At 45.7% G+C, this 22,600-nt stretch overlaps 5 protein-coding genes across 5 annotated transcripts; 2 read left to right on the top strand and 3 right to left on the bottom strand.

The window, feature by feature from the left end:
- Positions 1-301: 301 nt before the first annotated feature.
- Positions 302-2,155, top strand: MAM_04690 (Protein kinase-like domain protein; the record flags this gene model as incomplete). The annotated part of the gene is made up of 1 exon (XM_040823488.1): positions 302-2,155. The coding sequence occupies one exon, from the start codon at positions 302-304 to the stop codon at positions 2,153-2,155; it is 1,854 nt and encodes a 617-aa protein (XP_040678741.1).
- Positions 2,156-2,657: 502 nt separating this feature from the next.
- On the bottom strand, positions 2,658-5,106 carry MAM_04689 (Amino acid transporter, transmembrane; the record flags this gene model as incomplete). The annotated part of the gene is made up of 5 exons (XM_040823487.1): positions 2,658-3,212; positions 3,309-3,374; positions 3,443-3,603; positions 3,720-4,840; positions 4,940-5,106. The coding sequence occupies 5 exons, from the start codon at positions 5,104-5,106 to the stop codon at positions 2,658-2,660; spliced, it is 2,070 nt and encodes a 689-aa protein (XP_040678740.1).
- Positions 5,107-7,492: 2,386 nt separating this feature from the next.
- On the bottom strand, positions 7,493-9,529 carry MAM_04688 (WD40 repeat-like-containing domain protein; the record flags this gene model as incomplete). The annotated part of the gene is made up of 4 exons (XM_040823486.1): positions 7,493-8,185; positions 8,285-9,179; positions 9,233-9,350; positions 9,397-9,529. The coding sequence occupies 4 exons, from the start codon at positions 9,527-9,529 to the stop codon at positions 7,493-7,495; spliced, it is 1,839 nt and encodes a 612-aa protein (XP_040678739.1).
- A 4,783-nt stretch (positions 9,530-14,312) lies between these two features.
- MAM_04687 (C-5 sterol desaturase) lies at positions 14,313-15,455 on the top strand (the record flags this gene model as incomplete). The annotated part of the gene is made up of 2 exons (XM_040823485.1): positions 14,313-14,569; positions 14,663-15,455. The coding sequence occupies 2 exons, from the start codon at positions 14,313-14,315 to the stop codon at positions 15,453-15,455; spliced, it is 1,050 nt and encodes a 349-aa protein (XP_040678738.1).
- A 612-nt stretch (positions 15,456-16,067) lies between these two features.
- On the bottom strand, positions 16,068-16,454 carry MAM_04686 (protein precursor; the record flags this gene model as incomplete). The annotated part of the gene is made up of 1 exon (XM_040823484.1): positions 16,068-16,454. One exon carries the CDS (start codon positions 16,452-16,454, stop codon positions 16,068-16,070), a length of 387 nt encoding a protein of 128 aa, XP_040678737.1.
- Positions 16,455-22,600: the final 6,146 nt, after the last annotated feature.

The following is a 22,600-nucleotide window of genomic DNA, read 5'->3' as shown; positions in this document are numbered from 1 at the left end:
CTGTTTGCGCAATTTGTACATTTGCTACGTTCGTCTTTGTCCACTCATCCTACCATCACTGTCTCCGAACAATTTACTCACCTTCGACGACCGTACCTACATCGTGTACACAGCCTAAAGAACGAACAGGCCGTCATCACTACGCCTACCGAAGATTGTATCTGCTTCTCTCGAGCCAGGTAATACCGAACATATCACCAAAGCTCCGTTGTACAACCATACAGCTTGTGTCTTGACGCGCTGCCTTCATCGTTTTTTTTCTTTCTTTTCTGTTTCAAAATTTTCTAGTCGCCCCAACAGCATGGAGTGTCTCAAAGACAAATTTGTTGGTGGTGTTCTTCTAGACGGTCGCTATGAGACAATATCACCTCTCAACCACGGCTCATTCGGTATGGTTTTCATGGCCCGTGACTTGATGACGAGCCAAACGGTGGCCATCAAATGTTTGACAAAGAAAGCTGCATCATGCGAAGCTGGTCTGGATTTTGCAGTCGACGACAAGTCTGAGGAACTCTCCATCCACAACAATCTCGGATCTCATGATAACATCGTCAACTTACTCCACTCTTTTGAGACAGACGCACACATTTACCTCGTTCTGGAGTTTTGTTCTCAAGGCGATTTGTATGAAGCCATCAGAAATGGGCATGGACCTCTACAGACAGAGCATGTTCGGCAATTCATGTTGCAGCTTGTCGATGCTGTCGCATACATTCATTCCAGCGGCGTGTACCACCGCGATATCAAACCTGAAAACATCTTCCTAACGCAAGATGGCATCTTGAAACTCGGTGACTTCGGTCTTGCAACTAAAGATAAATGGTCCTACGAGATGACCGTTGGTAGCGACCGTTACATGGCTCCGGAGCAATTTGACTCTGCTGGCGCGGGATACAGCCCTGCTGCGGCAGATATATGGGCCATCGGTATTTGCTTGCTTAATATCTTGTTCTCCCGCAATCCCTTCACTACGCCAACCGAGGCGGATCCACTTTTCTTGGACTTCACTCGCGACAATCAAAGCCTTTTTGATGTCTTTCCAGCCATGTCACAGGACACATACGAGGTAATCGTCCATTGCATGAATTTCGACCCTAGGAAACGATCGCTAGAGGGTGCTCGAGATGCTCTTCTTCGCGTGGTGAGCTTCACCACTGAAGATGAGTCCCTGGATGACTTCTGTGGAGCAGAGAGGGCAACGGTCGCATCCGCCAACCGTGAGCCTCTGCGTACTCCCTCTATCCAGAACCCTCAGGTTGATAGCCAGACTGGTGCTTTCCCATGGGCGAAGGCTCTTCACGACAGTCCGCACCGCCACACTCGGCATCTCAGTGCTATTCCTGACAATGAGAGTTATACTGAAGACTTGTTTTCCAAATCCAGTGAGACTGTCGATTGGTGCTCGACCAGCATACAGACTCCGTCTATGTCGTCTGTACTGGATTCACAGTTGGATGCTTCGATGAGGTCACTGGCAATCAATAAGCCGTGTCGTCCAAATGGATCTACAGCACCTGGTTCAATGCCCATCACAATGGCCAAACCGCTTGCCTTGTCCATGTCGAGCGTGTTTGGCCGTCGAAAAGATGCAGTGTCTAAGAGCTGGAGTGACATGTGGGACGAAGACGAAGAAGAACAGAGGAAGACTCTTCAGGAATTCAATTCGAGGACGTGGAGCCACGAGAGTAGGACTGAGCCGAGGAGGACTGACAACCAAGAATCTCCTCCAGTTTCGCAAGTCACTATCAAAGGGAACGTGGATGACGACTTGGTCGCCGATGGATTCTTTTTCCAAGACTCCCCTGCCGTCAAACTGGTCTCATCCACGGCACGATATTCGCCTCCGTCTAAACGATTCAACTATGACAAATGGGCGGCATTAGGTGAGCGTCGCAGGGGTCGGGGCTCGGATGTGGAAATGGAGAAGTCGCCGGGCTTGAAGCCGCGACGCCACCTTGGTTTTGGATATAAATCTTATGAAGCCGGCGTTTGGGATCATCCAACGGTCAACAACAATAGCAACACAAAAATGAGTAAGAATTGGGGCAGAGATCGAATCAAAGAATGCCCTTGGAGTAAGGGAAGAGATTGGAACTGGCGCCGAGATCACAATCGCAATGATTTCGGGGACGTTGAGTGGGTTGGTGGTTGGTAAGGGACTCGGTCTCTTCAGCTGTCAATCGTAGCCATGGTCACCTGCGTTTAAGTCGTCAACTCGGCCTACTTGAGAGTCACTGATGCCTTGTCCATCGCACACTTCACCAGCAAAGACTCGAGGAGCCGTTTCTTTATTCATGCGATGCTTCCTCAGACTTGCAGTGCGTTGATCTCGGGCAAATGTGACTATAGTGGTACGCATTGTGAGCATTGTCTCGCTTTCTGAGTATCGAATCGCTCGAATATTTAGTTAGGATAATACCAGAAGTTACCCACTCAGACCTGAAATTGAGACGCCTATCCTTGGTTTTGTGACATGCGAACCATAATGTGAAGGAATTGTGCATTACATATGGTACCTGTACTTCCACCTACTTTGCACGATTAATTCGGCCGAATTGAAGAGGCGGTTGGGCAAAATGGTCAATCTGCCATTCACGTAGCAGTAAAATGCAGCCAGCAGAGAGATCACAGTAACATAGAATTTATCTTGGCCTCCCCTAGCCGCCCACAACTTGTTTGGGCAGGAAGGCCCAAACTGTCCCAGCTAACCCAAAGACGGCGAAAGTAGCCAGCAAGATCCAAGACGCAACGCGTTCCCATTTGGTGATATCCTTTGAATACACCTTGAGGTAGAAACAGAGCGGCAAAATGATAGAGATGAGTGTGCAGAGCGCAGCGCCGAGAAAAGCACAGACCGAGTCAAATGCAGGGAAGATAATAGAAATAGTCAAGAGGACTGAAACGATTAGGACCCGTATCCCCGTTCTCAATATATTTGCAAATATCGATGACCGACCGTTCCACCACGAACGCTGGTGGTGGAGGTTGTGATGGTCTTTCTGAAGACCGCAGACCACATCGGCTGTGGTGATAAGAGGTCTCGCATTCAGTGGAATTTTAGTCAAGGGTATTATTGTGATGAAGATGCACATTAACATAGTCAAGGATTCGGGATAGCCAGATGTTTTGAGAATATTTGATGTGATTGCTTCCCTTATACCGTCGCCAAACATGAGAACACCAACAATGGCTAGACAAGTATCCAGGGCATACTGAAGCATACACAAAGTTAGAAAGTCGTCGTCGTTCACGCTTGAAGAGGTCTTGGTAAATGATGATCGAGGAGTGGAGAGGAGAGTTGGTCATACAGAAACCGAAAAAGTAATGTTGACGCCCTTGTTCCATTTGCGAGGATGTCTCATATCTCGGTATATCTATCGAGATGGTGTGTCAGTCAAGCGATCTTGAACATTTATGCGCCAGAAGCGACTGCATGTCTTACACTCGGGAACACCGAATGGGCACCCCATGGGCTGGCCATGAGTCCGTACGCGAGAGGAAGAGAAAGCCAGTTGGAGGGTAGAAGGTAAGTTGTTGCTGGCTCCCATAACGACCCTGGGCTATGTTGCTTGACTAAGCCGTCAACCAGGACAATGCAGACAACTATTCGTCAAATTAGAAGAGCACCTCGGAACAAAACAAGTTCCCCCACCACAACGAATCGGCCGGACGGAGGAAATGGACCGGTGAGTCTGTGTGACGCAAAGGAAGTTTCTTACTGCAGAATGTAGAAAAAATACCAACAATACTGGTGTAACTGAGCCATCGTAAAGGGAGCATATTTAAAATCAGAACGAGGGCAGCACAAACGCACTTCCAGATCGTCGTGCTAGCCACCGTAGGCATCAAAAGATCCAGGGAGTCGGCAAAAAGAATGACCAGAGCCACACATGCTGCAACAAGTTCGAGAGTGAACAATGCTGAGACAACTACTCGAGCTCGAGCTCCAAATGCAACATACGCCAAATCTGAATAGGTTATTATGCTGGGGTCGTACTCCATACATTTGCCAATCAACTTTCCGGTATGGGCGGTAACAGCAGCAGTTAGTGTCAACATCAAGACGCCAATTATCCATCCGCTCATCTTGAACGCCAATGGTAAGCTGAGCAGGCCGACACCGATGATTGCATTGATGGAGTTGAAAATTGATTGCGGGAGAGTGCTCTGGCCGTCGACGGCCAAAACCACTGTTTCACCTCTCTTTATCTCCTTAACTAGTATAGGCTGTTCCTCGCCGAGGGGAACGTCGTCATCATCCTGGTCGCCTCGGCGATCCCTGAGCACTCCCCAAGTGCTGTCGTAGCTCGCAGACGACCGCGATCTATATCTGCGGACACCCATGGTACCATAACGTGAGCCGTAGCTGCCAATGAGCGAGGGTGTGGCCAGGTGTGGGGGGACGGCGAAGATGCTGGATCGTGCCGACGACGGCCCATCAAGGAGAGCACCTGATGCCATTTCGGCCTCCAATCCTTTGCGTTCTCGTTCCCGAAAATCTTCCCTTGGCGCACCGCCGGCAGGTCCCGCGCCAACGCTGGAGTCGGTAAATGTCTCCTCTCCTGACCCCGAATTCTGGGCGGCTGATGCTTCCAGGTGTTGCCTGAGCAGTCCCGCATGTGGTGGAGGTTGGCTACCAAGGCGGCTGCGGCTGTATTGAATGTCGTCGTTGTTGCATGGTACGGGAAAAGTTTCCGCTTCGGCTTGAAGGATAAAGCTTGGGCGGCGAGGAATGACTTCTGCAAAAGACGCGGCACGTTGCCAGCTCCTGGCAAAGGATCTAAAGCTATTCACTCCTCCTATGTCGGCCATTGCCGCAAGACGGATTGTCAGAGAGGACCTAGTGGCGTGAGGAAGCGGCCGGTAGTTAGCCACGGAGGTTCACGTCAAGATATCGGGAGTTGATGAAAGGGGAAGGGCTGTATCCGGATCAACACACCTCCTGCGGTTGTGATGAGCAAGTGGCTGCTGGCTGCATTCTCCATCGCTGCCGCTGTCAAGCAAAGCTTCTTCCTCGTCCAGAACATCTGAGCACGGGCTTCCTGACGAGGACGCCCGTCCCTCGTATCCATCCCACGAGACGGGGTCTCTCGGCGTTGGAACCATGGCTTCTATGAGAGGCAGCGGGTGTAAGTCACGACAGTCAGAATTCCAAACAGGGCCTGGTGCGCTGCAGCACTGGCGTTGGGCGAGGATGATGCGGACGGGGGACGAAGATGAAAATGGGTGTGTGGGCAAGGAGGACTCGGCGCCAAAAGTGACGGGTTCCGGTATCGTCCAGCCGACTCACTCAGTCAGGTCGAACTGAAATTGACTAGTTTGAAAATCCGTGGGTTGCCATGGCTCGGCATCGGGGTGAATTATAGACTTGGGACTCTGGGGTTTGGATTGACGGAAAGTGAGGGGCAGCAGGATGTGAGAAAGTGCTAGTAGTATCAGGCCATCAAAAGTCATGACAGGGTTGATCATGAACGACAGGTGGACACTGGGGAGATGAAATAAGTACCTACTCGAGTACCTGACATTGTAGTAGTACTAGTAGTAGTTGTAGTACTAAAAAGAAGTTAGGTACTAAGTAGTTAGTGGCAGTATGTACGGAGCAGTAGTCTGGTGTTGTCGAGCTCTCTAGCTACAACTGGTCTGGCACCTAGAACGCGCGTATGTAGCGGCTTCTTATCTCTCCCCGGCCGACGACCTAGGTGCTTCGATTCCTACTTTCTTACTTAGGTAAGTAAGTACCTAGGTAAGTACCTACTTAGTACTTAGGTAAGTACCTACTTAGGTAGGAACCTACCTACGTAAGTACCTAGGTAATTCAGTACTCGTACGGAGGGAGTCAATAAGTTCATGGCGACCACCCGAATAGTAAGGGTCACCGCTCCACCTTTCACAAGGAAGCTGCACGTCGAATGCTGCGCGGCAGTGCTTCGATCCAGCTGGCTTCAGGAGCAGGAATTTCAGCCTGCACCTGTCGTGCTCCGTACTGGGAGGGCGTACTCGATCGTGCGACGGGGGACGGAACGCCGCACCAGCATCTATCCATAGAACTGCTTGCTCTGGCAGCAAACGTGGCGCTGCGACGTGGCCACGCCTACTCCGTACCACGTCGATCCAAACACTAAAGGGCCTGACGCGGCGTTTCGTGACCCCAGCCTACACACTGCAGTCGAAAACCCTCACCGAAAAAAAATCAACCAGCGGATAATCGACTTCCTCCCGGTAGTGCTTGCGGCACGACTACCCTCTACGTAATGACCCATCAGGACCGGTCCTCGGAGCCTCAGCATTTGCACAAACCCCCAACCTCTGGGCGAGCTCAGGCTGCCATCCATCATCACGCACGCACGACGCTGAGCACCCTCCTGCCGCTGCTGGATGCGTTTAACCACCGCCATCACAACCAGCACCGCGCTGCTCACTGGTGGGCAACGTTCGGAGTACTCCGTCGCTCCCTACGGGCCCTCGCCGAGTGCCTGGACCGACCAGCATCAAACAACAGTCGCGATCGCACCGACCGCGCCGTCGTCCAGGCCTCGTGGCTGAATACCCGTGTCCTGCCACGTGCTTTTCTGTGAGCTGAATTCCCTCCATCCCTCCCAGGCGCTCCAATTGACCGTCAAAATGTAGCGCCTTCAGTCAACTTGTTGCGGACAATCAACATGCTCCGTTGGGCCTATTTCTGCTGACCGTGCTTGCCCGGGTCCATGGTTTCTTGTCAAGCATGTTGCCACAGCAGGCACAAGCAGCCAGTGGAAAACTATCGACGGAAAATCCTGCAAGTAATGAGTCGCCGAACCACCCATCTGTCATCGGTACTGAGCACGCAGACAGGGGCGTGGTAATTTCCAGAGAGACCACAACACAATTAGGCGAGGACGCCCTGGACACTCAGTCTAAGAAGCGCAACCGAGACGAGAAGACCAAGTTACATACCATGGCAACATCCCAGAAGGACAGGGAAAGGGACAAGAAACCCAAGACAAAGAAGAAGAGAGCTGACGACGAATTTTCCAGTCTATTTGGCTCCCTGTCGTAGTTTCGTTGGCCTCAGCCCCCGAGGGCCCCCCGAAAATATAGTAGCAACAACCATGGGGAAACCTCTCCGATGGCAACATTGCGGGACAATGCATCTGATTTCTACTAGACCATGTCACATTGGACTCAACAAACAAGATTCAACGTGGAAACTATAGATATAAACAAAGTTGTAGAGCGTAGATACCAAACTACAGAAATAGCTACCTGCAAATTACCTACACACCCATCCCTAAAGCCCGTACAAAGTCTTTTGCGTCTGCGTCTTTTATGCCTGTGCGCCATCCCCAGCGATTTTCCAAAGCCTCTGGGACAAGCGCTGTAGTAACTTCCCGCTCCAGGTATCAAAAGTCAACCCCCTTTCCCGACTGGCCAAAAGTCATGCCAAGTCTTCTTCTCATAATGCCATTGATTGATCAAGACGTGAAGCTTCATGCTGTAGTACCACTTGTACCATTTAAAACGGTCGGTATGACCAGATACGCGCCTTCATGTCGCCGGATCCCGTGGCAAAGTAGGCACCCTGAGGGCTTGGGGCAACCGAGATCACAGAGTTTTTATGTCCCTGTAACATCAGCTGTGTGGTACCAGTGCGCGGGTCCCAAAATTGGACACCTCGATCCTTCGATCCTGACAACACCCAGTTGGCATCGGGTGTCAAAGCAACCGATAGAACGAAGTCACGATGGCCCTCGAATGTTTTAACGCACTTGCCACCTTTAGGGGCAGCACTCTGCCCACCACGGGCAGAACTAAGCTCCCACATTTTGATAGTTCGATCCAAGCTTCCACTGACGAGATCTTTCCCATTGGGCGAGAATGCTACTGAGTAGACAGAGTCCTTGTGACCATCGGGGCCTTCCAGGCGCTCGACCAAAAATCCGGAATGAATGTCCCACACGCGGACGCTCTTATCCAAGGATCCAGCAGCAACATACTGCGTATCGGGAGAGATCGCAACGGTTGTGACCCCATCTTCAATAGTCAGCGTCAGTGTATTGGTGCCTTGCTCTATATCCCACAGCCTAACTGTTCGGTCGCCGCTGCCAGATGCTATCGTTCGGCCGTCGCGTGCAAAATCAAGGGAGTAAATATCTTGTTCGTGGCCGGAAAAGTGGTTGCGAATAGTTCTAGATTGAATGTCCCAGACCTAAAATTGCATTTGTTAGTCTCATCTCTGCCCAGATAGTAATGAAAGACAAATATTGGCTTTCAAGGGCGGACAGTGTTTGCAGGATGACAAACTTACTCGAATCAGCTTATCTTCAGCGCCAGTGGCCAGATAGCGGCCGTCAGGGCTGAAGCAAACGCTTCTAATATACAAATCGGCGGTCATATCTTGCGCATTGTGATCCTCCAATACGCACACCTTCTCACCAGTTTGGACGTCAAAAATTTGAGCGGATCTGTTACAGCCGGTGGCCACGTATTTACCGTCATGGCTAAACCTGACGCAACACACGACACTCTCGTGGGTGAGCGAGTGAACGAGGTCCACGTCCAAGACTCGCTGGACAGCCGGGTTGAAGATGGCATACCAATCACTGCCTGTTTTTTTGTTGTGTGGTGCGACAGCGTCGACTTCGAGATCACCCAATGCATTGCCAACAGGGGGCGCACGAGGACCGCCCATGCGAGCGTGATCAGGCGTTGGGTGGCTAACCTGAGGCGATTGTGCATTGCCTGGATACGGAACAGGAGTATTTATCTGGGGAGTAGCAGGGCCAACGGCAGGTGGCCGCCCAACTCCTCTTCGCCCTGGACCCGGCGAAGCAGTGCTCTGAGGCGGTTGAGGGCCCATGCCGTTGGAGACAGGTCCCTGGGGATAGCCCTGCTGGTAGGGCGGCTGTTGAGCATTAGGATGTGGCGGAGGGACAGGAAGGCCAGGAGGCCCTTGGCCCATCTGGTGCTGAGGTCCCATCTGCTGTTCCTGCGGAGGAGCATGCGGTTGTTGCTGTGGAGGAGCCAGTCCAGCTTGATTCCCGCCGGCCATTATGCCACTAAAGAGGCCATTTCCAGGTGCAAGGGAAGGTGGCTGCTGAGAAGGGCCGGGATGCTGGGGAGGGCCGGGCATGCCTGGTTGCGGACCACCTTTGCGGGCGTTTTCAAGCTGATGACGAAGCATGCTGATTTCTTCCTCATATCTTCGAGGCAGGAGTTTAGAATATGGCGTGAAGACCGAGTGGGGAACACCTACTTTTGCTTCAGGGTCATATGTGTCTGTTCCATTGCATACACCTTTTCCCTGACCAGCTGCATCTCGCTGACTTGGGCAGAAACTGCTCGCACGTACCACCGGGTCAGCCAACCACTATCTGGAAACGAGTCGCGAAAAAGGAATGAAGTGGAATATCGACATACTCTGGTGCTCAAACCCTTCAGTCTGACGAAGTTGGGTTTCAAATTCGGCTCTGATTTGGTCGAGCAGTTCGTTGAGGCGCGCGGAGTTGCCAGGGGGGACGGCCCCCATGCCTCGATGAGAGTACATAGACATATTCAAGCCTGTGGTCCGTGAGCGGCGGTGTCGCAATGTGAATATGGTTCGCAACTTGGTATAGGCGCACTATGTTGAAAAATGCGTGGACGTCGAGGTCGGAATGCGATCGTGGCTAGTGATGCCCTCTATCTTCGAAAACAGCAGTCGGAGCGATGAGGCTGGCGCGCCAACAACGCCGAGAACTGGCGGTAGGGCTCACTGGACGGATAGTGATCACCGAGCTGCCGAATGCAGGATGACACTGCGCGGGAGGCAGGATATATACTTCGTGATGACCGGTCGTGCGTGGCGGCGGGAGATGAACGATGAATGATGGCGACGATGAGGAAGCAAAGTTGAGATGTTTGTTGGAGGTGGGGACAGTGGGAAGGATGAAGGGGGGGAGACGAAGAGGACAAGGTGGTGGAGGAAGCAAAACGCCGCCGGGCATGATGGGATTAGTGGAGATTTGGAAGCGAGACTAGCACCTGGTCCTGTTTCTGTGGGCTGCAAGGCCGGCGGGCGGCGGGCCACTTGCATGGTGGGCGTGGCCTGTGGCGCATGGGGCGTTGAGACTCAGAAGCAGCTGGGGGTGATGAGGCAGGGGTTGAGAGGACGTCAGGGCATGGACATTCAGCAGGGGCCGGTGGTACGTACGGGCTTTAGCGTGCGTGTCTCAAGTCGCTAAAACTTCAAAAGTTACTACTAGTCCTACTACGGAGTACTGTCAAGCTTGATACACCAAGTCGATGACATGCGCTGATGCTGGGCACGCCTGAACCAGAGACCCGGGGTACCCCGTATTTACTTACATACATAGATCCTCTACTTGTGTTTGCATATTTTGTTGACCTCGTATTTTGTGTGGAGGGGACATCTGAAGCGGGCTAAACATAGGTGACTCGGTAGCTAAGCTCCAAGAAACGGCGACATCACAATCCAAGTGAGAGCACGGTAGCTACTGAGTACTTGGTTAGCACCTAGGAGCAGCCTTGATCTACAAGCCAATTGATCTCTGGTGCTCCGTGGATCTCAAGTGCAGGAGCCCATTCGGCTGACCTCGGTCTGAGGACGACGGAAGCATTAGTTCAGCAAGGGCGTGCGCTGGAAATGCTTCCGGGGCGTGGGCCCGGCAAAGCTGTGCTCAACGATGTCCTAGGTGCAAGAGCAACGGGCCGGGCTCGGAATACTACTATCTTGTCCATATGCGCGCGAACCCGTCAACAAACCGGAAGAATATAATTAATTGTACATGGGTCCGAACGGCCATTTAGACATCTGGACATCTGGAGCCTTTGAGGTGGTCCCCAAAGGATCCTGCTAAGTCCTTTGCCTAAAACCACCAGCGCAGAGACTCTTGAGAGGGGACGAGGGTGGGTGTGTGCCGCCGAGTTTTTTATCCTAACAACCCGACCACCGACGACCACCCCCACCCCCTTCTTCCCAAAAAAAGCCCCCATTCCCGGTCAGCCTCCGGTGAGCTGCCGGCGACATGAATTTTTGGCCTGGTGGCACCGTCGATTCCAGGTTTCAATTGGGGCTGGCGCCGTCGTCCCACTGTCAGAAAGTTACAAAGGCACTTAGGCAGACAGGCACTGGACGCTGCAAAAGACGCGTTGAATTTGTGCAATGAATTCAAGTTCTTCCGTACTCGACACTATCAATTTAGTAGTTGTCTTGGTACGTCATGCACTTGAATAGCTTTCCAGGAAACACAGCGAATGAAGACGAGGTCTGTTCCGGGTGGTTGATATGTGCTCGGTCAGACCCGGCTGCGTAGCATTGATCGCTTATAATAGATTTTCTACTCCGTACCGACTGCCGTGGTACCTAAGAACCAGACAGGAGACTCAGCTGTGTGCAAAATTCGAAACTGCCAACTTTACCGAGCACCAGCTGTTGCAGATCCCCGCTGGCCGTGCCGAGTGACCATCTGGCGAGTCAGTCTGGTCTGTGCAAATCGCGACCAATTGCTCACGCCTTTGCTGCGTTGAGCGTACGTACGGCACTGTATATTGGTGCCTTCTCGCGCCTCCTCCTTCTTTGTCTTCGTTGTTTCCGCCGGCTCGGCGGCCTGCTGACATCAGTGTGCCTGTGCCCGCCCTGGTTCCATGTTCCGTTTTATCCCTGCTCACCTGGCCCGGCCTCGTCATCCTTGTCCAATGCATGCACGTCGCTGCGGTGTCGCCACAAGTCTGGTGTGCTCGGAACTACCAAGCACTACGGAGTACGTACTTGTACATACATACAGTCCTGGGTGTGTGATGAGCCATTCATCCAAATTGCTACATGTGTTGCCCTTGCACCGTACCATGTGCAAGGTGAGCGGGCCAGAGACGATGCAGACCTCACGAAGCGGGCTAACCTGTATCGTCGTCTATGCATGCCCGCCGCGCACAGAATAGGGCTCTTCCAGCCTGTATTCTGCGGACAAAGAAGAAAGAAACCCTTGTCAGCTAGCCACCGGCCTCGAAATAGTTAGCCTCATGACTCTGACTCTGCAGGTGAATAAATACAATCTAGTCGAGAAGTCATTTTACCCAATCTCCAGAGATAGAATATTATAATGCTAGATGGATCAGTGATCAGTGATCCACCGCCTGCCAACGGGCTTCTGCGATTTATTACTCAAGTACTGAGCGAGCACCTTTGTTTCCTATAAGTACTTACTTAAGTACTTAGGCACTAGGTTCCTGGTACGCCGAGCGTAGCATGTACTCTGTCTGTAGTTGGTGAGCAGAAAACTACATACAGTACTTGACTTCCAGAACAAGCTGCCTGACTGTTCCAGGTGTCGCAGACATGCAAGTGAAAGGTGGGGCGCTGTTGGTGCCCATGTGGATGCAGCCCAGCGGCATGTGGCTCTCCGTGTCATCTTCGCTTGCGTGCGACGTACGTGCCTGCAAGTACCCAGATAACTAAGTACCTACTCCGTACCTGCACAGGTATTTGAAGTATTCTCCGTACCGCTACGGAGTAACTCGGAATGTTCAATTGATGTGCCATGCGCCAGTACCGCAAACATCTCTATACTAAGTACCTGGGTGCTGTGGCGTCCGTTTCGCCAGAGTTAGCAAACCAAGGGCAGTCAGCCTCCAAATGCCGCACACATAGCACGACCCCCAAACCATATTGGCCGGTCAGCTACCTAAGTACGTACTGCCAAAGCAGAGCTCCCCCTGCCTAAGTACTTAGGTATTTACTTGAGTAAATGTCCTGCATGGCCTCCCTCCCCACCTTCTAACTTACTTGGTGCGTGCACTATGCTGTCGGCACGAGTTCAATTACTCCGCAGACCTTTCCGGAGGGCGAAGTCGAAGTCGGTCGAGAGTCGTGACTTGATCGCCCCATAAATAGATGCCCCTACAATCCAACCCTGTAAATCTGTAAATATAGCCATGAATGACCCACAAAGAAGCTTGTGGGGGTCAGTATGGCCAGGAGCCTCCAGAGTCCGCTGATAAGATTTGCCTCCATGAGTGTGTTTATTCCTACATGGCTAAAGATGATAATCAGGCACTCATATCAATAGAGAAGCTATCCTTTCTATTAGTCACTTAAGAGATCATGATTTAGTAACTTCTCTACCTCTATTTGCTCTGTTTAATTGCGGTTTGCTATTGGCTCTACGCCCTCTAGTATAACTGCGTTGCTTACTTACTTACTTACTGATGGGCCATGGCTAACTACTTATTTAGGGGTTCAGGGCCCGCACACGACGTGCATGCAGACACTTGACAGGCCACAATTCTCAAAGACGCCGCCGCCTTTGTATCCTCACCCATTTGGGTTTCAACATCATGTCCAACACGCCTCAAGGAGCCCAGACAACCGGGTAGATGCATTAAGTAGTTAGGAACTTTAATTTTTATCCTTGATTCCTCCAACAGTACGGAGTAGAGCGCAGAAATCGGTGGGGGCCTTTCACATGTACAGAGCAGGGGGGGGTTATGAGCTGCACAAAACAAGTCAAGCCTGAGAGGAGCGCTCATTAGTCATTACGGAGTCAACGGAGAGTAATGCCCCTGGTGACCAGACCAGTCTTTGCATCATGCCACTCTCTCAAGACGGAACGCCGCCTCCCGGAGAGCATGAACGATGACCATCAACTCATCACCGTCCAATCCAAGCAGAGCAAATATGCGGAGCTTTCGGCGCACGCACTTTTGGATTGGCGGCGGGTTGTTTCACCATTCCAACAATTGGCCAAGGGACGATAAAAGAAAATGTCAGGTCGGGTCCTCATGGACCCTTTTTTTGCCATTCAAACACGTCTGGGAAGTTCCCAATAAAAGTCCAACGCAATCGACTTGCCCTACATGTACGGAGTAGTTAGTAAGTAAGTACCTAGGTACCTAACTTAAGTACTTACTTACTTACTTAGGATGCAGACGTGCCGCAGCTAGGTGGCTAGGTCATTGGGTCTGGTAATTTACTGGCATGTCCCATGACCGCAACGTCTGGTCGGGGTTTGCACTGTGTCAGGCCCCGTTTATTTTTTTCGCCTTGGTGTCGAAACTCCGAGGAGGCGATTTTTCTGGTCGGGGAATCGGCCCACCGGAGGATATTACTACTACTAAGTGACTACACACAGTCGTCCCCCTCTGGCTGTAATAAAAGTTGCAGGCCTCGCACCGTTGGCAATCAACACCACACATGTCGTCCACGTGCACTTTTTGTCGCTACGAATGAACCTCCTGTGCTGCTAAACGAACGACTTGACCGGACAATTCCCCGGCACGGAGACGACAACAAATCCACCCACCGACCCTAAGATCCCCAGAACTTTAATCGTCGCGCTATGGATATCGTGCTCGAGCTAACGGATACCTTCATCGCCGACTACGCCTACGCGTATCTGTATCCATTCCGGCCGGATCTCTACGACTTTCCTCATGGAAATAATGCAAATGCCTCCTCTGCCCATACCCTATCGTCATGGACCTATAAGCCTGCCACCCAGTTCTTGCAAGTTCAGCCGTCCCGGGCTGCATACATGAGCTCCTTGACTCGCGATAACCCCTTTCGGCAGCTGGCTACACTCTTCTTCATTACGTGGTACGAGTTGTATCCCTTGTTCTTGATTTACTCCTGACCCATCCTGCAAAGAACACAACCTCTTGTCCATGATCTAAAGTAGTCTTGCCCCAGGTTCTTCGGCATTCTTGTGTACTTCGTATTTGCGACGCTGTCGTACTATTTGATTTTCGATAAGCGGACGCTGAACCACCCGAAATTTATAAAGAATCAGATTTGGCTCGAGATCAAGCAGGCCAATAAATCGATGCCGTTTATGGCTGTCTGCACCGCACCCCTGTTCTTACTCGAGGTCCGAGGCTTTGGCAATCTTTACGACACGACGGAAGAAGGACCTGGAATGTGGTACAACTTCCTCCAGTTCCCTCTGTTCTTATTCTTTACCGACTTCTGTATTTACTGGATCCATCGATATCTTCATCATCCGTTAATCTACAAGCATCTGCACAAGCCTCACCACAAGTGGATTATGCCCACGCCTTATGCCAGCCATGCTTTCCACCCCTTGGACGGTTTTGCCCAGTCGCTCCCATACCACATTTTCCCATTCATTTTTCCCCTTCAGAAACTGGCCTATGTTGTACTGTTTGTTTTTGTCAACTTTTGGTCTATCCTTATTCACGATGGCGAGTACCTCACCAACAATCCGATAGTTAATGGTGCAGCTTGTCACTCTTTGCACCATTCTCGCTTCGAGGTCAACTATGGGCAATTTTTCACGGCCTTTGACCGTCTTGGTGGTACCTACCGCATGCCCGAAGCTTGGATGTTTGAGAAGGAGAGGAAGATGTCAGAGAAGCAGTGGAAGAAGGAGTCCATGACCGTAGACGAATTCGTCAAGGAAATCGAGGGTCATGACGAGCGTTCTTACGGTCCTGCACAAGACGAAGCGAAGAAGACAAAATGAAGAGAGTGGCTATGTCTCTTGTCCTTGCGTCCCGCAGATGCCTTCGTCGTTCTGCTGATAGTATGGATGGATACTTCTCCCACCACTGCAAATTGATCCATCAGAGTGGTACAACAGAAGGAGTTCGAAGACATAACGGTAAACAGTTTGAGAACTATACATATCTTGGATTCGACACGAGTATAGATATAGACCAATTACGGTGTTAATGCTGAGGCTTGCGGTGGCGTTTCTAATAGGGTTCTTTGGCTTTTCTTCTTTGATTGACAATGTATATTACTATGGCTCAAGATGGACAAACGTGGCGGCAGATGCCCTCGTCATAATCCTAATATGCACACCTTAACTCCTCTGCGCACTCTTCCCAAATAACCAAGGCAATAATTCTGTAAAATGAAAGGATTGATGATTGGAGAGTCAAGGCGAAGGACACGAGGCTTTAAAGAAACTAGGACGATAGAATACATGTATCAAGAAAAAGACTGAAAGAGCAGAAGTGCGAGGAGCGGAAACGACCGAGCGAAAGACGAGAAGGAAAAGCGCAAGGAGAGCGTGGGAGAAACGCAGCGTAGCATATGGACAGGTTTCATCGAAAAACATTGACCTAGCCCATCAGGAAAAGCTGACAAACTTGGGATCCCTAGGTCGTCCGTCGGGACCAATACCGTTTGCTTTGAATCGGTTCTCCATGTAGGTTTTTCGAGCTTGGTCAAACGTCATCCTCCTCTTTTTCATTAGTTTAAGGATGTCAGCCTTGCTTGCATCGTCAAGCCCGGCACGACTATCTCCTGATTCCAGATTACCAGTGAGATCGAAGTTACTGCTTGAGAGGCCTGCATCGATATCGCTTGCAAAGGTGCCAGGCAGCCGGGAGTAGATGTAGTCTGCGCCAGGCAGCCGAATTTCGGGGAGCAAATGCTGCCAATGCGATCGTGTGAGGAAAAGCGCAGTGGCCGCCAAGAGAGAGAGGACAGAAATGCTAAAGAGAATGTATGACATGGTGCGGGCACTGGCAGCTAATGCGCCGACGACTTCCAGCTTTAGTGATACTGCGGTTGATTCTGTTGGTCGCAGCGTTACGGACGGCTCGGAGCGAGCAAAGCGACCCGCACGAGGCAAAAGCGTGCCCTTGACCGGCCGGCTCTTTAAGCGTGATAGAGACGTGGTGATATTGCCATGACAGGCGCGTATACGCCGCCCTGTGATGCTTCTCGAGGCAAGGAGACACTGGCAAGGGAATTTGGAGGACGCACACGTATGTCTTGACGTTGGCTGTCTGTACGGGTTGGCCTGAGCGGGCGGACTCGGACTAGGCACCTGATGAAAGCAAGTACAGTAAACCATGTCTATAACGATCCTGTATCTTAGCGATATTTAGGCTTTTACGATAATTCACAGTTATCTAAGGTTTTTCCCTAGTAAATTGTTAATAGTTACATTACTAATAATATTATTAACTTTTTGCTTAGTTACTATATATTTTAGTGTTTTATTGTTATTAGGCTCTTACTATAAGCGCTAAATTTTGCTGCCTTTAATGCATTTTTCTTTCTTTAACATTACTATAATAACGCCTTTATTTATTACAATATTATAAATTTAACCTCTTTTATTATAATTTCTTAAGTTATATATAAGTAGATGCTAATTAGTTATTAAGAAAGGCAAATTATATAAAAAAAGTATTATAAGAATTCTCTTTAGCAATAGGCATAGCTCTAGCAGTAGGCTTGTAATAAATTTAATTAAAACTTCTCTTAATTTATAATATCTAAGTTAATTAGTATATAATATAATTATATTAATATTAAAAAGCTCTTAAATGCCTAAAAACGCTATTAAGCAAAACATCTATTGCTTAAGTTAGCTCTCTTTAAATTAATAACCTAATTAAATAACCTTAGTTATATTATTACTAGTAAGATTATTGCTAGTCTTGCAAGACAGCTTTAGGAGAAGATAGAAGACTTTAACAGCTTAAAGACCTCTTTATTCTCTTAAGAATAAGTTAATAGCTTTAAATCACGCTTTTATATTAAGAAACATAAATTAACAGCAAAAGTAAGTCTGCTAATACTTTTAATTCCTCTTAAGACCTTGCTGTAATATAAGAAATAAAAAGATAGTACTTAGATAATAATACTTATAATATAGATAAGACTAGGCTCTTTTAGCATAGAAATCCCTTATATATACTGGCAATAAGTCTATAAAAGAGGACTAAGCAAGATAAAGCCTATATTACAGTCTTACCTTATACTAATGCGTCTAGAACTTATTAGCTTAATCTTTAGATTATTAGTAAGTCTAAAAACCTGCAATATTTTAGTAAAAATAACAGCAAAATTGCTACCTTTCTAGTATACTATTAGAGTAACATAAAGAGCTAGATAAACTCTAATATATTCCTTAAATAGCTGCAATAGTTTAATTAATAAATAGGCAGCTATTATATTCTTCTTCTATTAGATAACTTTAGCGCCTACTAATATACTATAAATAAAGCTATTTTTATAGATACTCTTGCTAATATAATAGTTGTTTTTCTTCTAGTAAATACAATAAGCTTATATTAACTAATAGACTAAGGAATTATTAATAATCTTAAGGTCTACTATTAGAAGTAGTAGCTATAGTTTGTAGCTAAATTAGCTTTTTAGAACATTAACTTAATGCCTTAATTAACCTTATTAAAAGCTATTATATAGCTTATATATATATAGTATAATAGTGTAAAAAAAGATACTATTGCTAATTATTAGAGAAAGTTAAAGCTGCTTAGCAATATTTATAGCTGTAAGCGCTAGCTAAAGAATTAGAATAAAAGCTGTTAGTCCCTTCTTGCTATAGCATATAATATTTGCATTTTGTAATGGACTCAAGCTGTAGGCTCGAGTGGGTACAAGGCACTGTGTTAGTGCCTTATTGGGTACGCTTTGGATGCACATTAGACCTATATATATATATAATAGAAGGAAAAGAGGGGATAGAGAGCTTCTTCTTTCCCTCTTTTCTCTCCTTAAGTTTATAGTTAATACTAGTAATGCTTATATGTAGTAGCCTATAAGGCTAGTCCTTAATATACTATAAACTTTATTTTACTATAATAGATAAATACTTTTTAAACTCTACAGAGAGTAACCTACTATTAGCTAGCAATACAATACTATTAAGCACTTAGGCTAAGGTAGCTGCTCTCTAGGAAACTATTAATAACTAGGCATAACTAATTTACAACTTAATATAGTAGTATATTGCATTCTCTAGATTAGCACTTACTATGCTAGACAATCCCTTGCACTCTCTTTATCTGGGTGTATAACTAATACTGCTATGCAAGCTAAAATAGAAGCTAATTAAAATAAAGCCCCTCTTTAAGAGAGATAAGTCTATATTTGCTGTATAGTAAAGCCTTATATTGCATAAATTAGAGGCTAATAAGGCATTTATTAGTAGTGCCTGCAACTAGTAGAATCTAGTCTTCTAGAACCTCTCTATAAAGGTCTAGAAATAGGTTGCTCCTTACTATAAAGTTAGAGCATCTATAGACTACAACCTAACTATATTTCTTAACTACCTAGCTACTATATACTTTAACCTCTATTAATAAGAAACAGCTCTTACTAAATTAGACTAAATATAGTAACGCCTAAATAAAATGTTTGTAGACTTCTTTGTTTAGTTTAAGAACAAAATAGTACTAGCAGGAGGTATAGACTAAACTAATGTAGTTAAGCTAGTAAAGCTCTAATAAGTCTTAAGCAAAGAAATACATAAGGCAATTCTTAGCTAAAATATCTCCTGCACTTTATACTAACTAGTAATTGTAAAGCTGTAATGCTTTACTATAGACTTTAAGTTGTACTACTTAGAGAAGAAGCTTTACAACTAATATAGCAGAAACTAAACTCTCTTAGTAAGTAGTTAGCTCTAGAATAAAGATATACTAATAATAAGCATTAATAAAGTTAATGCAGACTAGGGGCAAGGAGGCAGAGGAGCCTATACTTAATAGAGTGTGCCTTAGAATCTTGCAGGGAGCTAGAGGCAAAGAGCTTAATAAGTAATAAAGGCTGTTTTAGCTAAAAGACAGAAGGTAGAGCAATATTTACGTTATAGCTTAAGTAAATATTATATCTAAAAGTATACTTTATATACGCTAAAACAGCTCTAACTAGCTGCTATAAGATAAGTTGCAATAATAAAGAACTTATTAGAGAATAGTACTACTAAGACTAAGTTAGAAAACAATAAGCCCCTGCAATAAGACTCTTATTAGGAGCATAGCGCTATATAATAACTAATACGCTTACTGCATAAGTAGACTAGACATAAAGGTTAGATAAAACTAATTTAGAAATAAATATAATGCCTTTTCTTATCTCTATTCTAGTTAATAAACTTAAGTTTATTAATGCCTAAGTAGATATAAGCTGTAATTATTATATAGTTATAAGCAAAAAGTATATATAGTAGCGCAGACTGCAGTAAATACTACTAGGGGAGGCGTACTAAATCTATACTATAGTTAAGACTAAGTAAGGCAGTTATTAATAGCGTAAGTTACACTTATTTATATTCTACCTAGTGAGATTCTAGGCAGACGTAAACAGCTAGGAATTCCTAGTTGCTGCCTATATAGTGCTAGAGCTTACTAGAAATATAATACTAGGGCTTCTGTAGATAAAGCGCTATAAGGTAGATATATATATAGCTGCGCAGAAGCTAGTAATTAATGCAGTAGAAGAACTAGTAGTAAAGAGAATAAACTAATGCTAACTTACTCCTTTATTAGTTACTATACTAGGATCTATATACTAGAGTCTTGTCTAATAGGCCTATAAGATAATATAGAACTACTAGTTTGTAGTAATAAGCTTGTTGCGTAAGTTAATATTAATACTATAAGTTTAAGCTATATTTAATACTAAGATAGAAACTAAGCTGCTGCTACTGCTAAATAAGGTCTAGGACTTTAAGGACCTTTTTAACAAAAAGGCAGCTGTTATACTACCCCCTTATAGAGGCTCCTCTAATTATTACATCTAGTTAAGGAAAGAGGCAGACAGCATACTTCTAAAGCTCCCCTAGGCCTCTCTATATAATATGCCTTGCAAGCACTTACTAGAAATCTGTAAGCAAATTACAGACCTTATAGATAGAGAATAAATATAGGCAAGCGCCTTACTAGCTGCAGCTCTAGTGCTGCTAGCAAAGAAACTAGGGGGAGGTTAGTAATTCTGCGTTAACTATAGAGCGCTAAATAAAGTAATAAAATAAGATTGCTACTCTCTGCTACTAGTAAAGAAGATACTTTAGTCTCTAGCAGAGGCTAGGTAGTTTATAAAGTTAGATATATATATAGCCTTCTATAGAATATAAATCGCAGAGGGATAGAAACACCTTATAGTATTTTAAATGCAGTTTAGGCTGTTTAAGTAGCTTATATACTTATTTAGGCTGGCTAGAGCACTAGCTACATTCTAGCAATATATTAATAGCGCTTTAAGCTTAGCGCTAGGCAACTTTATTACTACTTATCTAGATAATATACTAATATACTTTAGTAGTTTAAGAAAGAATTATTAGCAAAAAGTCTATGAAATTTTAATATAGCTTAGAATAGTAGAGTTAAACCTTAATATAAAGAAATATATATTTATAGTAACTAAGGTAAAGTACCTTAGGTTTATAGTATATATAGAAAAAGAGGTGCAACTTAACCTAGAGAAGGTAGCTGTAATCTGCGACTAGGAGCTCTTAATATAAATCTAAGGCGTCTATAGATTTATAGGCTTTGCGAACTTCTATTGCAAGTTTATTCTAGAGTTTTCCCAGCTAGTTAGACTGCTGCTAGAATTAATAAAGAAGGGAGTTCTTTTTTGTTAGACTTCCTAGGAGAATAAAGCCTTCTAAAAGCTAAAGACTGCCTTTATAATATACTTAGTGCTCTACTAGTAGAATCCCAATAAAAATATAGTAGTAGAAATAGACTGCTTAGAAGATGCTATTAGTAGCTACTTGTCTTAGTATACTTATAGCATTCTCTACTTAGTAGCTTACTACTCTATATAACTCTAGGCAGCAGAACGCAACTATATAATCTATAATAAGAAATTGCTAGCTATAGTTGCTTGTTTAAAGGTATAGTTAGCAGAGCTCTAAAGTATAGCTAGGCTGTTTATAATACTTATAGATTACAAAAACTTAAAGTATTTTATAGCACTAAGGGAGATATTAAAACAGCAGGCTTAATAAGCAGAAATACTATTATTATTTAACTTCTTTCTGTAATACTGCCTAGGTCTATAAGCAGTAAGGCCTAATGCTTTATTGCAGTAGAACTAGGATAAGAATTTACTACCTCTACGTTTTAAGCGCATTATCTAACTATTAAGAGCAGTAGGCATATTATTATACTTAGTAAATACTATAAAGGCAGCTCTCTATACTAACTCTAAGCTAGAACCTAATTAGCATAATACATTTTAAGACAAGTAGCTCTAAGGTCTCTAGGAAATAGAGATAGCTTAGAATGCTACCTTTTAGTATTGCATTAAAGCAGTATAAGATAGCGCAAGAAAGTTTCCCCTAAAGGCAGACATATAGAAATAAATATCTAACTATATAATAAGTGCATATAGAAAACTACAGTATTAAGGTTAGTTATAAGTGCTAAAGTAGAAACCCCTAATAATAGCCTTAACCTAACGCATATATAAATTGCTGCTATCTAGCTACCTAGAATGTAATACTATATTTAATATCTTATATAGAGACTTTTATTAGGACAGAATAACAAAAAATATTATGCAGTTTATATATAACTACTACTATTATAGTAGCTATAAGAGCTAATAGCTTTATTAGAGACTACTATAACTTCTTTCTATTGCCAATTAGTATTAAACCTAGATTTCTATTAACTTTATAATAAACTTACCTGCTAAGAAAAAGAAGAATATATAGTACTTTATAGTTATTATAGACTGCCTATCTAAATACATTTAGCTTAAGGCAATAACTATAATAAGCATAGAAGAATATATAGAATGTTTTAAAACTTACTAGTAGTATTTCTATAGGTTTCTATTATAAATTATTATAGATAGAGAATTAATTTAGTTAAGTAAGTTCTAGACAAC

This window comes from Metarhizium album, assembly GCF_000804445.1.
Source record: "Metarhizium album ARSEF 1941 chromosome Unknown scaffold_10, whole genome shotgun sequence".
NCBI classification, from domain to species: domain Eukaryota; kingdom Fungi; phylum Ascomycota; class Sordariomycetes; order Hypocreales; family Clavicipitaceae; genus Metarhizium; species Metarhizium album.
The sequence above is the reverse complement of the archived record's forward strand: the minus strand, read 5'-3'. Positions and strand labels throughout refer to the sequence as shown.